Here is a 15484-nt window from a genome sequence, read left to right on the forward strand (position 1 = left end):
ATTATACGCCTTGTTGCAAATTAAAACTACAAGAGAGTTGCATCGTATCCTTGGAAACGGGCACCCAACCGACTATAGCTGTAAAGTGTTTTAATTACAATCAGATATGCATATGAAACTAAACTAATGCACTTTGAACATTACTATTCTTAGAAGGTCGGACGGTTAATGCCTCTTGTCAAAGACCCTCACTCCAAGTTATCGACCTCCCTCTCCACAAGTCCGGTCTTGTGATGTTGTTATGAAAGCCACGCGTTTACTAATATGATAGGTCATGACCACGTGACGCTTGCTTAATATATGTCCATTTACAACCTGTCTCTTTTTTTACAACATGAAGGGAACTTCCCATTTGTCTTCCTCCTTGCCGCTGTATATTGTTCTAATAAAAATCAGGTCATAGCTTCAAAATATAGTTCTTGTTACTCCTAATTATGGTAAAAGTCAAGTGTAACTGAAGTTTTTTAAACCAGGAACAAACCCATTATCCTGTTGCTAGGGATCTATGATCTTCATTATTCTCTGATCAGTTCATTGTTCCGGATAATTTCTTGCTTCGTTGTTAATGAAAGGCCTACTCAGTGGCGTAGGAAGGTACTTTTGAGTGGGGGGCTGAAGACTGATGGCCGGCCTGGGGGAGGGGTCTAAGGGGAGGGGGTGTCCCCCTCCCCTTTGGAATTTTTTGCATTTCCAGGTGGCCTCAGATGCAATTTGGTGCAATATAGCACACTTCAACACCACTCCATTTTGTAAACTTAATTTTGTATTTTCACCTGGCCTTAGATGCAATTTGGTGCTCCAAATGAGATTTTTTTCTCATTTGGAAATGAAAAAGGGGTTTTCTGACTTGAGAAGCGGGGGGGGGGGCGGCGGAATGATACTTCCGCCCGCCACATTTTTCACTGGGGGGGCTGGAGCCCCCCAGCCCTGGTTCCTACCCCCTTGGGCCTACTCATACCTATAGGATAAGATCTTATGTCTTCACGTTCTATGAATGTTTGTAATGTTCCTGTACATAGTTCTGTTTACATTTCTATTAATTTGTACAGGGTGGAAACTCTGCCCTCCATCTAGGCGCCGCTCTTGGTAATCTGGACGCCGTTGAAGCTTTAGTATTTGCAGGAGCAAACGTCAACATGGTGAATTCTGTAAGTAGCCTAAGTACTTATTACTGTATCTTATCAACCATCATAAGCAATTGATATGATTTCGATCGCTCGATTTGCTCTGTCGGTGCGAAATTATTGAACAGACATTAATATCTGTAGACTGTAACTAATTTCTAGGAAAAAATTAACAGAATAATTGGTTTACATATAATAAAAGCTGCGTTTTCTTAATCTTTTGTGAAGTTTTCTTTCGTTTTCTCTCTCCTCTTCTCTCTCTCCCTCCACCCACCTCTTTCTCTCTCTCTTCCTTCTTTCTTTTCCTATTAATTGTATTGTTTTCTTTAACTTTTGCTTTCAATTTTGTAAAGGGATGTTTTTAACAGAATAAATAGCTTCTTCAGCCCTTCTCATGCACCTTTGTTTCTGTATTCATACTTGTTCCATCCTTCTTTTTGATCAAAAGTTGAACTCAACTGAACTGAACTGATCAAGTTTTCTTCGTTACTATAGAAACACCATGCTGTTACTCTATCTGTGTCGTTACTATAGAAACACCATGTGGTTACCTCATCATTGTTTTTGCTATAGAAACACAATGTGGTTACTCTCTCTTTGTTGTTACTATAGCAATACCACGTGGTTACTCTATCTTTGTCGTTACTATAGAAACACCATGTGGTTACTTCATCATTGTTGTTACTATAGAAACACCATGTGGTTACTCTCTACCTTTGTTGTTACTATAGCAACACCACTTGATTACTTTATATTTGTCGTTACTGTAGAAACACCATGTGGTTACTCTATCTTTGTTGTTACTATAGAAACCCCATGTGGTTACTATATCTTTGTCGTGACTATAGAAACACTATGTGTTTTATTTAACCTTTGTTGTGATGCATGGTTGCAAGATTGATTAATCTGTGACATATCCCACAACGCCTAATGAAAACGTAAAAAAGAAAGACGAAAAGCTTAATTTTATAATTTTCTGCATTATTCGCGAGATCTGATGTTACAACTAAGCAGCATGATATCTTCTTTTGAATTCACTTTATTTTAAATATATTTAAGGAAAAATGCAATTGTAAAATGTCTAGACTGAACTTTTTGGAATTGTCCCTTTATGCTACTTTCAATGCTGGTATAGTGCTGTTTTTGAAGCTGAATCCATGCAACCACTATAGCCCTGCTGTAAATTTTATTGCACCATATGTATACAATTTAGTGTTTTTGTTTCTTTGGTTTATTGCACTATATATTTCTTTATTTAGTATAAGCTGATAATTTGTTTTGATAATTTTCTGCATGCATTCATTAAATATTTAGTTTAACTAAAACTTGAGTCAATGAATATTTCAACATTTTCTTTTTCTCTTTTTTTTCCATAGAAAAATCGGACTCCGCTCCACGAAGTGACGGAAAATGGGTTTACAGATATAGTGGAGTTCTTATTAGTGGAAGGCGCGTCCGTGGACGTTGTAGATAAAGTGAGTACAAAATATTTATTTCAGTTAACACCGTCGGAGACATGGGCGGGATTACGGGGGGCAAGAGGGGATTTGCCCCCCCCCCCACTTGTTCCCAGACCTTAGTTTACTTTTTTTTGTCGTTTTTGCAGACAAATGTGCACAACCATAATCGAAATTATCCCCCCACAACAACTCTATCAAATAGGCCTATTTGTTTCGAATCTAAGTCGAATTTGTGTTTAATATCGTAACATGTAGCATGCAGAATAACTGGAGCTGGAGCTAGCACATGGTTCGCAGCACAGGTTACGAATCCTGGAGCTAACACACTAGCGATTCAGTTCTGCATGTGATGAATCCGCGGCATGCGGACGTCGTCTAGCCCTTCATTTAAGTAACATTCAAGTATTCATTATGCATTTCTATGTTGCCTGATAATCTGGCAATAGTTCAAACATAATGCTGGTACTGCCAGGTAATAATTTCATTTTCAAAATCTCAGCCAATACTATATGAAATGACCCGTAAATATTGCTCCATGTGGCACCTAGTCGCATTGTAAAATCCAAAAAGTCACCCCGCCTCGACTTCAGTGGCGACGACCGGTGGACTCGAGGGGCTTATCCCCCATGAAAAGTTGGGAAGGGGGGGGGGTAAAGGTATGTTCAGGCCCCAATATTTGCCAAGTGCTCCAAGAAGTGGGGACCGCGGGGAGAATTTCGAAGTGGGTGCTGAACATATTCTTGATCGGTCCAATGCACAATATTCTAATAATTTTAGGGGGAAAAACTGTCTAGATGCGATTTATTGTTACCAGAGGTGTCATTTTTGCTGATCTAGGATTTCCTTTTGCTTAAATTTCGACGCGCCGCGCCAACTGATGGTGGTGCACCGCCTAAATAGTGACTTATAAGCTTCAGTTGTACATCACCATATAAGTTCTTCTATCCGTCCTCCCTAAATTTACAAACGTTCATTAAATGTTTAGATGCAATTTAAAGCCTATGGGTGTTAATTTTACCGATCTAAGGGTACCTTTCATCCAAAACTAACTAGTAAAACTAACTAACATCGGTGGCATTTGTTAAACTTCACTTAATGATTATTTGAGTACCCTTCAATTAGTTGTTTCATTTAATTGGAAAAGGATGTTGTTGACAGATACAGTACAACGTGCATGAAATAAACAAGCACAAGATGTCTTAAATGGTAAAGTAGAGAAGCTTCGATGAAAGTTGTTGCGCCAATGTGAGTACATTGTTACTACGTATACACATCCACAGAGGTGTCACGATTTTAATAAACACGATGTGAATGTTGTTAATAAAGTAAGTACACTGTTAATGTAATAAAATAATTTAGTTACGTACGGTTTGTGCATGCTTCCTTTTCTTTTCAGAACGGGAAAACGGCTTTACTAATGGCGATTCGAGCGGAGAATATCACTATCACAGATATGATAATCAAGGCTGAACGTTACTATGAGGGAGTAAGTTATGCTATAGGCTCGGAACAACAACGAACACTGTTGTTATAGTTAGTTATATGACATAGTCTTATGCAAACATGGTTGCCAAGCCTTACATGTTACCACGCTAACAAGTAATACCCAAGACAAGATCGAATTGATCAAACCAAAACGTGGCCCTGTTTTGTTACCTAATGAACGTGTAGGGTGGGGGAGAGGGGAGGGGTTTTGTATGGGTTGTCATTCCCCTTCAGTTACAAGGCTACGTATAGGCCCTTTTTTATCATAATGTGTCAAACTTTGAGATCCATTGAACGGAATGGCAGCAACTCGTAATATACAACAATGTATTCTGCACGCACAGAATGGGTTGCGCTTTGCTGTGTGATAATCTTTCACAAATATTTATCAACAATTGAAGGTGATTCTGCATTTTATTATTTATTTAAAAATCGTGCAATTCATCATCTTTCTTTTCAGTACTTTTAAAGAAATTTCAGGAATATCGTATTTGAAAACGAATGAATCTCGCTTATCTTTCAGGTCCGACAGGGTCGAATAAATGGTGCCAAGAAAGTAACATCCTTCCGCAATGAGAGGACGCCTCAACAGAAACAGATGAAACCATTCTGTTATGATTTGGCAATGAAAGAGTTGGAAGAGGATGACCTTAGGAGACTATTCTTCCATTGGAGGTTTAAAGAGCTCCATGTGAAAGCCATCCAGTCACAATACATAGGTAACGCCGTAGATACGTAGTAACGGGCATGATACGTTTCATTTCATTTATTGGAGTTATTGGATTTATCACAGTGTACGCATATGGAAAATTATATTTCAAATACTATGTAAGGAAGTATACATATACTGCGAAAGAAAGTGACCTAAAACACTTGGGCTTGTCTATCAGTATGACTAATTCCTGTATAGCGCAGTATAACTAAACAACATATAACAAACAAGAAAGCAAAACATACTACAAATATTTGGACTACGGTAACTGCTAACTAGTAAATTTCTTAATTTTCTATTGAATGTAGAAAACATTATGCACATTTTAATGTCATACGTGAATGAAATCTTTGAAAATCGTAATTACGGGTGAAGAAGTTCGTGAAATTTGTAGGGAGTACAATTATGAACAAAGCGGCAAGTTTGAGACGGTTAAGAGAGGAATATAACAAACTAGTATGATCATTATGCATAGCAAGGATAATATGACGGACTGTTTTTCTAGCTTTTAAGCAGTATGTCAGATGTGGTGAAAATAATGTAAGATACAGTGAACGCTGCAGAATACTGCTATATGAAAAATTTCATTATCTTATAGATATAACCACATCCATATAGTTCTTGATATAGTTGGTAATTTAACATACTCTCATTGCTGATGTTAATATATAGACTATATGTACATAGATACGTTAAGTATGTTTAGTGTTGTAACGTGTAGGGTACATGTCAATTTATTACAGCGACTTAAAGTGGGTTGATATCCGCTACATAAAAGTTTAAACTTATTTTTGAAAACGAACCGATCTATCAAAATAATTTTATGTATTTGGTGAGCCGTTAGGCGTTTCTTCGGCTTGAATTTTACGTCCTTCATAGAAATCATATAACATTCACATTATAAATATCAGCAGCAATTTCGTGCCTTTTAAAAAAAAAAATAATAATCAAGAATACATATCGAATGTTGTACAGTTGTATACAGTAATGTAGGAACTGTTCAAATTTAGATAAAGGAAAATAAACGTGGGTTCCCAGTTGGTTATATAAGACATTTTCCATAAATTTATTAATAAATGACCGAAAAATTTGGACATCCTAGTTTTTTATCTTTTTCTTTTTCTCTAGGAAACAAAAGTTGGCATGAGCATGCGTACAGGATGCTTCTGATATGGTTGCACGGTTGTGATGAAAACCCTCTTAAAGAACTATATGAGACACTTGTTACTGCTGGCAGGAAAAAATTAGCAGGTAAGAAACTGCTCTTTAAAGTACGTCTTTTAAAGTTCAGCTTAAACATTAAGATACAGGAAAACAGAAGAAGAAAATTTCCTTTGTACTTGAACATTTCAACAAGTTTTCTTTTCTGTCCGAATCCCTCTTGTGTTTGTAAAACCTTTTATGAAATATTGTCATGTGATAAAGCCATCCTAATGGCCTAAACACATACTACCTAATCCACATCGTATTGAACAATATTGCATAGCTGTTTAGTGGAATAAAAATTTACTATATTGCTTTATATTTCAAATGTGATTTTTTAGTGGTATCGTGAATGGTCTGTTATCGTTTCATTACAATGCATTACTGCGAATAAAGTAATTACAAAAACCATGGTTGTTACCAAAGTAACGGTTAATGAATATACCAGTTTTTACAAACAAATCCTCGGCTAAGACATGGTCAACCCAAACATGGTCAACCAAGACATGGTCAAGCCTAAGACATGGTCAACCCTAGCCTCAGACATGGTCAACCCTAGCCTAAGACATGGTCAACCATAGTCTAAGACATGGTCAACCCTAGTCTAAGACATGGTCAACCCTAGTCTAAGACATGGTCAACCATAGTCTAAACATGGTCAACCCTGGCCTAAGACATGGTCAACCCTAGTCTAAGACATGGTCAACCCTAGTCTAAGACATGGTCAACCATAGTCTAAACATGGTCAACCCTAGCCTAAGACATGGTCAACCCTAGCCTAAGACACGGTGAACCCTGGCCTAAGACATGGTCAACCCTAGTCTGAGACATGGTCAACCCTAGCCTAAGACATGGTCAACCTTAGTCTAAGACATGGTCAACCCTAGTCTAAGACATGGTCAACCATAGTCTAAGACATGGTCAACCCTAGCCTAAGACATGGTCAACCCTAGCCTAAGACATGGTCAACCCTAGCCTAAGACATGGTCAAGCCTAGCCTAAGACATGGTCAACCCTAGCCTAAGACATGGTCAACCCTAGCCTAAGACATGGTCAAGCCTAGCCTAAGACATGGTCAACCCTAGCCTAAGACATGGTCAACCTTCTAAGACATGGTCAACCCTAGTCTAAGACATGGTCAACCCTAGCCTAAGACACGGTCAACCCTAGTCTAAGACATGGCAACCCTAGTCTAAGACATGGTCAACCTTAGCCTAAGACATGGTCAACCCTAGCCTAAGACATGGTCAAGCCTAGCCTAAGACATGGTCAACCCTAGCCTAAGACATGGTCAACCCTAGCCTAAGACATGGTCAACCCTAGCCTAAGACATGGTCAAGCCTAGCCTAAGACATGGTCAACCCTAGCCTAAGACATGGTCAACCCTAGTCTAAGACATGGTCAACCTTTTAAGACATGGTCAGCCCTAGTCTAAGACATGGTCAACCCTAGCCTAAGACATGGTCAACCCTAGTCTAAGACATGGCAACCCTAGTCTAAGACACGGTCAACCCTAGCCTAAGACATGGTTAACCCTAGTCTAAGACATGGTCAAACCTAGCCTAAGACATGGTCTACCCTAGCCTAAGACATGGTCAATCGTAGCAACAGACATGGTAACATTCTTGCAATGCGCCCACTATGCGGTCACTATACTACTATACTCCTTCCGGCCGGATCTGTTGTTGTAGAAATTACGAGCTATATAAGTTACCGCTCTTTAGCGTTCACACCTATGGTGACCTTTGACACTCTCACCATAGTAGCGTGTCTTTGTCTGGTGAAAGTTTGTTGGTTTTTAGACTTTGAGGTTGGTTATTTGTTGTCTGATTGCATTGGGTATTTGGGTTGTTCTTGTTGTTTACCTGTGTTTGTATGTGTTGGAAGGTTCTAGACAAGATAAGGCACATTAAACAAGTTATTCTTATTTCATTGTTTTATGTCATGTTTTCAGCTTGTCTATTCTCTTACAACGTAGGTTTCTCACACATTACCATTCAGAGGGTCTATCCTGCATTATTATGTATATACATGTATAAATATGTGTTATTTACAGGTTTTCATTTTTGCTTTACCCACACAGATAAATTGCGAATGAGAGCGAATAAACTTGCTAAACAGAACAATGGGAATTGCGTGATATCATGACCATGTGACATCAACAAGTCGCATGTTGCCTGGGCAAGGCGTATTCAGTTCCTAGAATATTGCGTGTCACGTATGAAACTGGGGTTTTCCCTCCTGCATGAACAGTAGATTGGAAAATAAACATTTTTGATGCTTTGGAGTTTTAAATCCTGTAGAATACAAAATAGGAATGCAAAAGTAGATATACAGCAATAACTTGAAATAATCTTTCCTCCTTGCCATTGCCTGTATTTATTAATATAACCATTACGTATACTCGACTATTTTAACGTGTATTACTTAAAAGTGCATGAGTGCAGCATGTGCTGATTATGAAATTATCTTGAACCAACTTCAGCCTGGTATATGCTTTCTGGTAGATTGGATTTATAGTGATACAGTTATGACAGAGAGATAATTACATGCATTTGTGCCAAGTATAATGAATATCACCGCAGTAGTTTAAATGATAGAAAGTTCATGGCGAGAGAGAAAGTATACCTTTTTGTCACTGTGCCCAGAATAAAAGCCCGTATTTATAAGGCTTGTGTGCACACACTCAGACGTACTGTATTGTTACATGTTGTAAGCATTTCGAAACCAAGAACAGCGCAATTATGATTAGAGATAAATGAAAGCTAGGCTATATCGTGGTTATAGCGTGAAAAGATGCTCTCTCTTGTTCAATCCCTTGATATATCGACCTGTTGGCCAATGAAGGAACTATACAATGATATCATAAACAACTTTCAATTTGTTCGTACATTAGCTTTAAGGACAGAGCAAGATTCCATGATGTTCTTGATAACACATTTTAACACATAGCCTTTATGTATGGTCCTTTTTTTCACTTATATATACGGTGTTCATTGTAAGCAGTTGTAGGTTGAAAGTTTATGTTTGTTTAGATGCTATCGATGCCAAATACATAACGATGCAGTTTCATTAGTTTAAAAAGTCAACATACATACAAGTAGTAATTTGTAAATTGAATAATGTATATGAAATAATTAAATAAAAACATAAAAAATAAGTAATGTAAATTGAAATTTGAAGTGGTAAATATGCCGAGAAGGGAGTTCATCTGTAGTATTTTACTCTTACCTGCTTACTTACATACAGTCTGAGTCGTCATAATGGGTAGTACCACATATTGCCTGAAAGAACATCATCGTCAGACAAGAAACAGGTTTAGCTGAGGCAAGTGGTTCGGTCTTGTTCAGAATATTTTCTGGATGCACCTATCCATTCGATTGGTTACAGTAAACGGCCACTGGTTGGCAGTATAGGATCAAGATCTGATTCGAGTCGTCTGAGACGGCTCCTTTTTAAAAAAAAATTTTTACGTAATGCAATGCGATGGTCATAAATTCAGAGCAGGTTGTTACATTTGCTTCGAAATCTTCATATCACAGATCACTGAACTTCATATTTAGCAATATAGAGTTTGCTATTATAGCTTGATATAAGGGATTAGAGTTCCATACTATTAGAAATCAGTGTTGACCCAGGTGATCCCTACAGGGGTTATTTTAATTCCCAATTCATTTTCACACTCGTTGTGTATGATTAACGTTATTTCATATAATTTATGTAATATTATTATTTATCCTTATTTGTATACTCTTGCTTACATAGTGTCAAGTGCAAACGTGCAAATATAGATTAATTGCAATAATCATATTGTCATTATTACTTTTGCTACTTGCCTTGACTTCAGTAATACGTCAGCAATGATCGGCCAGGTTGATGTACAACGGACTACTTAGGATAGCATAACAATTAGACTTTCTCGAGAAAGCGGACAGTTGCTTTTGCAAACAACTATAGACATTTCTTGTGCTCGTGAATTTACTTTGGCATTCTAATACATGCTGTTTAAGTATATGATTTAACCACATGTAAGAGCACAATTGGAATGTTTTCAAAGAAAATAGAGCGGCAACCCTCTGATGAAGGTCAGTTGGTTGCTTGTAAAATCATCATTGATATCATCATTATCATTCTTCACAAGGTTGTCATGTTATTTCCTAAGTTAGCGATAAGACATTCCTTTTCTGTTAATCGCAATTCTGAAATAAGTATAGTTAAATTCCCCAGCCTTTAAAATAGTCGGAGTAACTTTGAAGAGAATGTTTCAAGAAACAAGAAATACTCATGAAGGATGCAGAGAACGATATCAAAAACAAATTCCCCCAAATGGCCCAATTCTCAGTCTCATCTCAAATATCGCCATTTCTGTAATACCCACACCGAAACTACCCCACACCCAGCTCCCTCTCCCGTCTCACTAGCTACCTGTAATACCCACACCAAACCTACCCCACACCCAGCTACATCTCCCATCTCACTAGCTACCTGTAATACCCACACCAAACCTACCCCACACCCAGCTCCATCTCCCGTCTCACTAGCTACCTGTAATACCCACACCAAACCTACCCCACACCCAGCTACATCTCCCATCTCACTAGCTACCTGTTATATCCCTACCAAACCTATCACACACCCAGCTCCATCTCACTATCTACCTGTAATAACCACACCAAACCTTCCCCACACCCAGCTCCATCTCCCATTTCACCGACTTCCTGGCTGTGTTAAAGTGTAACCACAGTTACCGCCTGTAACGAGATCGTCCAACTTTCCTGGTTCTTCTCCGGTTCTCCGCTTCAAGAACATGGAGAAGCAACCAGCATTTAGAAATCACAGATACAGGAATATTCACGTCGTGTTGGGTATTCTCTACGACCTGAAGACGTATTCGTAGTCCAGTTTACAAGAAATAATTAAATAAGTCGATTCAGCCTCTGGAGAAGATCCTGCTAGGATCGAAACGTCAGGCCCTCTTACTTTACACAATAAATGATGACGTCAGATCAACAGGCTTTTGATTTCAATGGAAAGCTTTTCTTTCGTAACTGCTATCTTTTGCTCCTCTGTGAACAAGGATCTATTTTGTGACGTGTAAACGAACAGTGTGACAGTCTAGAATCTACTTTGATTATTGTATATTATAAGGTATCTAAAGTTATAGAATCTCCTTGAATACTATGCATCCAGTGGCGTAGGAAGGTACTTTTGAGTGGGGGGGGGGCTGAAGACTGATGGCCTGCCTGGGGGAAGGGTCTAAGGGGAGGGGGTGTCCCCCTCCCCTTTGGATTTTTTTTGCATTTCCAGGTGGCCTCAGATGCAATTTGGTGCAATATAGCACACCCACTCCATTTTGTAAATAATTTTGCATTTTCACCTGGCCTTAGATGCAATTTGGTGCTCCAAATGAGATTTTTTTCTCATTTGGAAATGAAAAAGGGGTTTTTTGACTTGCGGAGCGGGGGGGGGGGGGCCGAATGATACTTCCGCCCTCCATATTTTTCACTGGGGGGGCTGGCGCCCCCCAGCACCCCGGTTCCTACGCCCTTGTATGCATCCATACACTACTGAAATATGGCCCGAAAATACTAATTATGATATGATCGTTAAGTGCCGTTCGAGTATAGCCTAAGTAGAAACAATGAGGAAATGTGGCTTCAAAAACTATTACAAAAGACTCTCACTGCTTTTCAAAAATACAAAACATAGAAACAAACCACGACTAGTTTGGCTTTCTTTCAACCTAACTGCAAGTAAGAAACCTTTATATTTAAATTACTGATCCCATCAGTATGGTGTTGGCCATGATTTATTCCTTTATCTGGAAAGGACACAGTGGCGTAGCTACGGGGGGGGGGGGGGGGCCTGGGGGGCCGAGGCCCCCCCCCCCCATGAAATCGGCTGGCCCCCCCACTGGACCCCCCACTGGGAATGGGGTAAAAAAAAAAACACTCATCAGTGCGATTCGCTAATATTTTTTGTTCAATAATTTGGGAAATAGAGTTACACAATTTTCTCGTCTGCATCTGGCAGAATAAGAATAATACAATATCTGTAGTAATCATGAGAATGGTCACACAGCATGGCATGGCAATGGTCGATGCGACGATTGCGACCATACACCACGAACCTTGTTGTGCTGCGTGATAGCGATATCTGCTGTGTTCAGTGCTTCCACCTAGCGCAGCAATCTATCAAAAGATTGACTCCGTTTGTACTGAGCCGAGGTATCAGGTATTCATGGGCGGCGATCATGGGGGGGACGGGGGGGGACATGTCCGCCCAATATTTTAGGTGGGGGGATATAGTATCTTATTTCCCCCCCCCCAATATTTGGTGGCATAGTTTTTTTTTAAGCATATGTTTTGTATTTTTTATGATATCGCTAGTAATTTCAAAATAGAAAATGCTTAGATGCAACTTACAAGGCCTGGGAAGTGCCATTTCCAGCGATCTGGGAGGCATTTTCGGCCAAAATTTTCTTTTGCGCTTCGCGCCAACTTACGGTGGCGCTACGCTTAGAAAGTCTGGGTACAAGCTTTGCCCCTCCCTTGGCAAATTCCTCGCAAAGCGCCTGTCTAACCGTGTCACAATTTGTTACTATATATGACCGAAAGTAGTTTTTACTCTTTTTTCTCGAAATGAATAGCTAGACGGACCGCATCCGTAATGAAATTTGGTTTGCATCTTGTGTATGAGTGTAAGTACGTACAATCATACATAGGATCCACATCGATATGGGTTCACTGGGTTTCCATTTGGCCTGTTTCCTACAAGATTTCTAACCGCAGGTGCGTAGCCAAGGGAGGGGGGGTGAAGGGGTGGAGACCGCCCTCCCCCTCGAGCATATTTTTTTGGTATTTTCTATGATATCGAAGTTTTATAGTAGCCGTTATAAGAGGTTTTAATATTTGTACACCAATAATTTAACTGTGTCTGAAATTTCGAAAATTCCTTGACCAACACTCTTCATCATAGTATACTTCCCTCTACACTCGTACAATTTTGACAGGTCTGTTAGTGGTTGAGGGGGGTTTTCTATATTGGTTGTCCATAGATGAAATTTAGTGCAACATTATGGGTATGTTTTGAAGTGAATTTATTATTCAAATTCTGAACAAATAATGGGCTTAAAACCTTGAAAAGTGGGGCTGACGGGTATTGTGGGGCGTTACGTAGAATTACCTACAAATGCAATGAGGTCGAACATGATGTGTGACTGGTGACAATCTTGACAAAAGGTTATGAATGAAAAAAAAAAAACTATTAGGAAAAACTTGGTTCTCAGGCAAAAGTGTACATCTGGTTGGTCATTTTCAAGCCCGAGAAGTGCCATTTCCGGTCATCTGGGGGGCTATCAAAATCAGAAATTTTCTTGTACGCTGCGCGCCAACCAATGGTGGCGCTCCGCTTTGACAGTAATTCGCCTGCATCCAAGCAGATGTCCCCCCCCCCCCAATATTTGAAACAGATCGCCGCCCCCTGCAGGTATTCATATATTGCCTCGAGTCAAATGAATATATGTCATTGAATATTCCACAAAACAACTTTTTTTATGGCCACGGAACTGTCGAAACAGGATTTTCCACTACTGGTAGAGATATAAAATATTGGGAATTCTGAAATTCCTGCAAATGATGCCAACTTCCCTCAAGTTAAAAGTCTGGTTGAGTTGGCAAGGCCAGTCAGCATGAAAGAGAAAAAACTTTTTTTGCATTTCTGTCACCAAAGTTGCACATCTTTTTGGTTGCTATTTTGCCTCACAGGTGCCATCTCCTGCGATCTGGGGGGTGCTGAAATCTCAAATTTTCTCTGCACGCTCCGCGCCAACCATGGTGGCGCTCCGCTTAGATAGTAACCTCCGGCCCCCCCACTAGAAAGAACAGCCCCCCATGGCCCCCCCACTCAAAAAATCCTAGCTACGCCACTGAAAGGACACATTTTGCCACATGGCTTCGGAGATCCATTTAGTTGCTAGAATTCAGGAACGAGTTGCTACAAGAAATATTTTAGGTGTTTAACATGTCACCTTAGTTTGAATTTAGTCGCCCAAACATCATTCTTCATGAATCACTTCATCAACTCATTACTGCCACATCCAAAGTCTATTATTGTGTTTCTCAGCCAGATATATTGTGGTTCGTGTGAGGGGAGGGAAAGGGGAGGGAAAGGGGAAGGGAAGGGAAGGGGGCTCTACACTACACCACAAGAAGAATCAGATGCTACACAGGCCATATCGAGGAATCGCCAATATTATTGATGATAGTAATTGAACATTCAACTCCCTGATAGAGAGCAAGAGTGCATGGAATATAAGCTGCAGAACGCCATAATCTACCCCTGCATAACGTAGTGGTAACGTAGTGGTAACGTAGTGGTAACGTAGTGGTAACGTAGTGGTAACGTAGTGGTAACGTAGTGGTAACGTAGTGGTATCGTAGTGGTAACGTCCGGACCTGGACGTCATTTCTGTGACTCAAAATGCTCTGTGTACATAAACACCTCGAAGAATCAACGACACGTCACTAAGTCACACATCGGCTAAAATCAATACAACATTATGTATAAACACTCACAAGGATATCAATGATATACTACTGCATGTACGTATAAGAATGTAGGGTGTTGTGAGTGATAATCGATCCAATACAATATTCGACATGTTGAACGGATTATCTGAAATTTTCTCTTTATTAACAAATATTTGTTTCAAACTGTATATTTATATTAAAGGTAACACAATCCTACACAGATGAATACATGTAAAATTAATGGGTGATTAATTTTTGGATATCAAATCGGAATCGTTGACTTAGCACAGTATTATCAATGCGCCATACTATACAGAAATATCATGCTGTAAGAGAAGGTGCAGCTTTTGTTAAGAGTTGTTGCTAAATATCTTTATTTCAGTTTTATATTGAAGTAATAATATCCGAGTACTGATTGTTCTAACATTAGCAGTTTTCCGTAGTCTACTCTCTGCAGGTTTTTGCTTCTTTGCAATTGGAATATTTAATATTCTTTTCAGTTGGATAATCTCCATTGTGGAAAGTTCTGTCTTGTCAATTCTATGTCACGCAGAATGCTTTCATTTCTTGTTTCTACACTAACAGTTTCACAACTTTGTTTGTAGTTTCTTTTTGTTCGTGTTTTGTTTCCAGAAGTTTTGTTTAATTCTGAGATGACTATAGATTCCTGAATGACATGTTCATACGTGAGGAAGAGGGGAAGAACCGGGATGCATTTAATGGATAAAGGAATCAATAAAAGGATGTAATAAGTTAAGCAGGTAAATATTATTCGTATTGACAGCGCATTGTAATAACTCTAAACGCTAAATAAATGGGGGAGGTGGGTAGAATACATTTAACTAGCGAAAGAACTACTTTTCATTAGGGTCATATTTATTTTTTATAAATTCTCTTTGCTAAGAAGAATTAATTCTTAATATCATACATGACAATATTGGTGATGATTTTGACATATTATTTCTATGC

General features: G+C 39.1%; 1 protein-coding gene across 4 annotated transcripts in view; it reads left to right on the forward strand.

Moving 5' to 3' along the window:
- Window positions 1-9792, forward strand: part of LOC139978697 (uncharacterized) — a 29820-nt gene extending 20028 nt beyond the window's left edge. For all 4 annotated transcript variants that reach the window (XM_071989120.1, XM_071989121.1, XM_071989122.1 and 1 more), the window contains 6 exons: window positions 1050-1148; window positions 2501-2599; window positions 3981-4070; window positions 4593-4788; window positions 5910-6032; window positions 8068-9792. In XM_071989120.1, coding sequence (XP_071845221.1) covers window positions 1050-1148; window positions 2501-2599; window positions 3981-4070; window positions 4593-4788; window positions 5910-6032; window positions 8068-8132 — 672 coding nt within the window. In that variant the 3' untranslated portion in view covers window positions 8133-9792. The remainder of the gene's footprint in view (window positions 1-1049; window positions 1149-2500; window positions 2600-3980; window positions 4071-4592; window positions 4789-5909; window positions 6033-8067) is intronic.
- Window positions 9793-15484: the final 5692 nt, after the last annotated feature.

The sequence above is a fragment of the Apostichopus japonicus genome, chromosome 13 (genome assembly GCF_037975245.1).
Source record: "Apostichopus japonicus isolate 1M-3 chromosome 13, ASM3797524v1, whole genome shotgun sequence".
NCBI lineage: Eukaryota > Metazoa > Echinodermata > Holothuroidea > Aspidochirotida > Stichopodidae > Apostichopus > Apostichopus japonicus.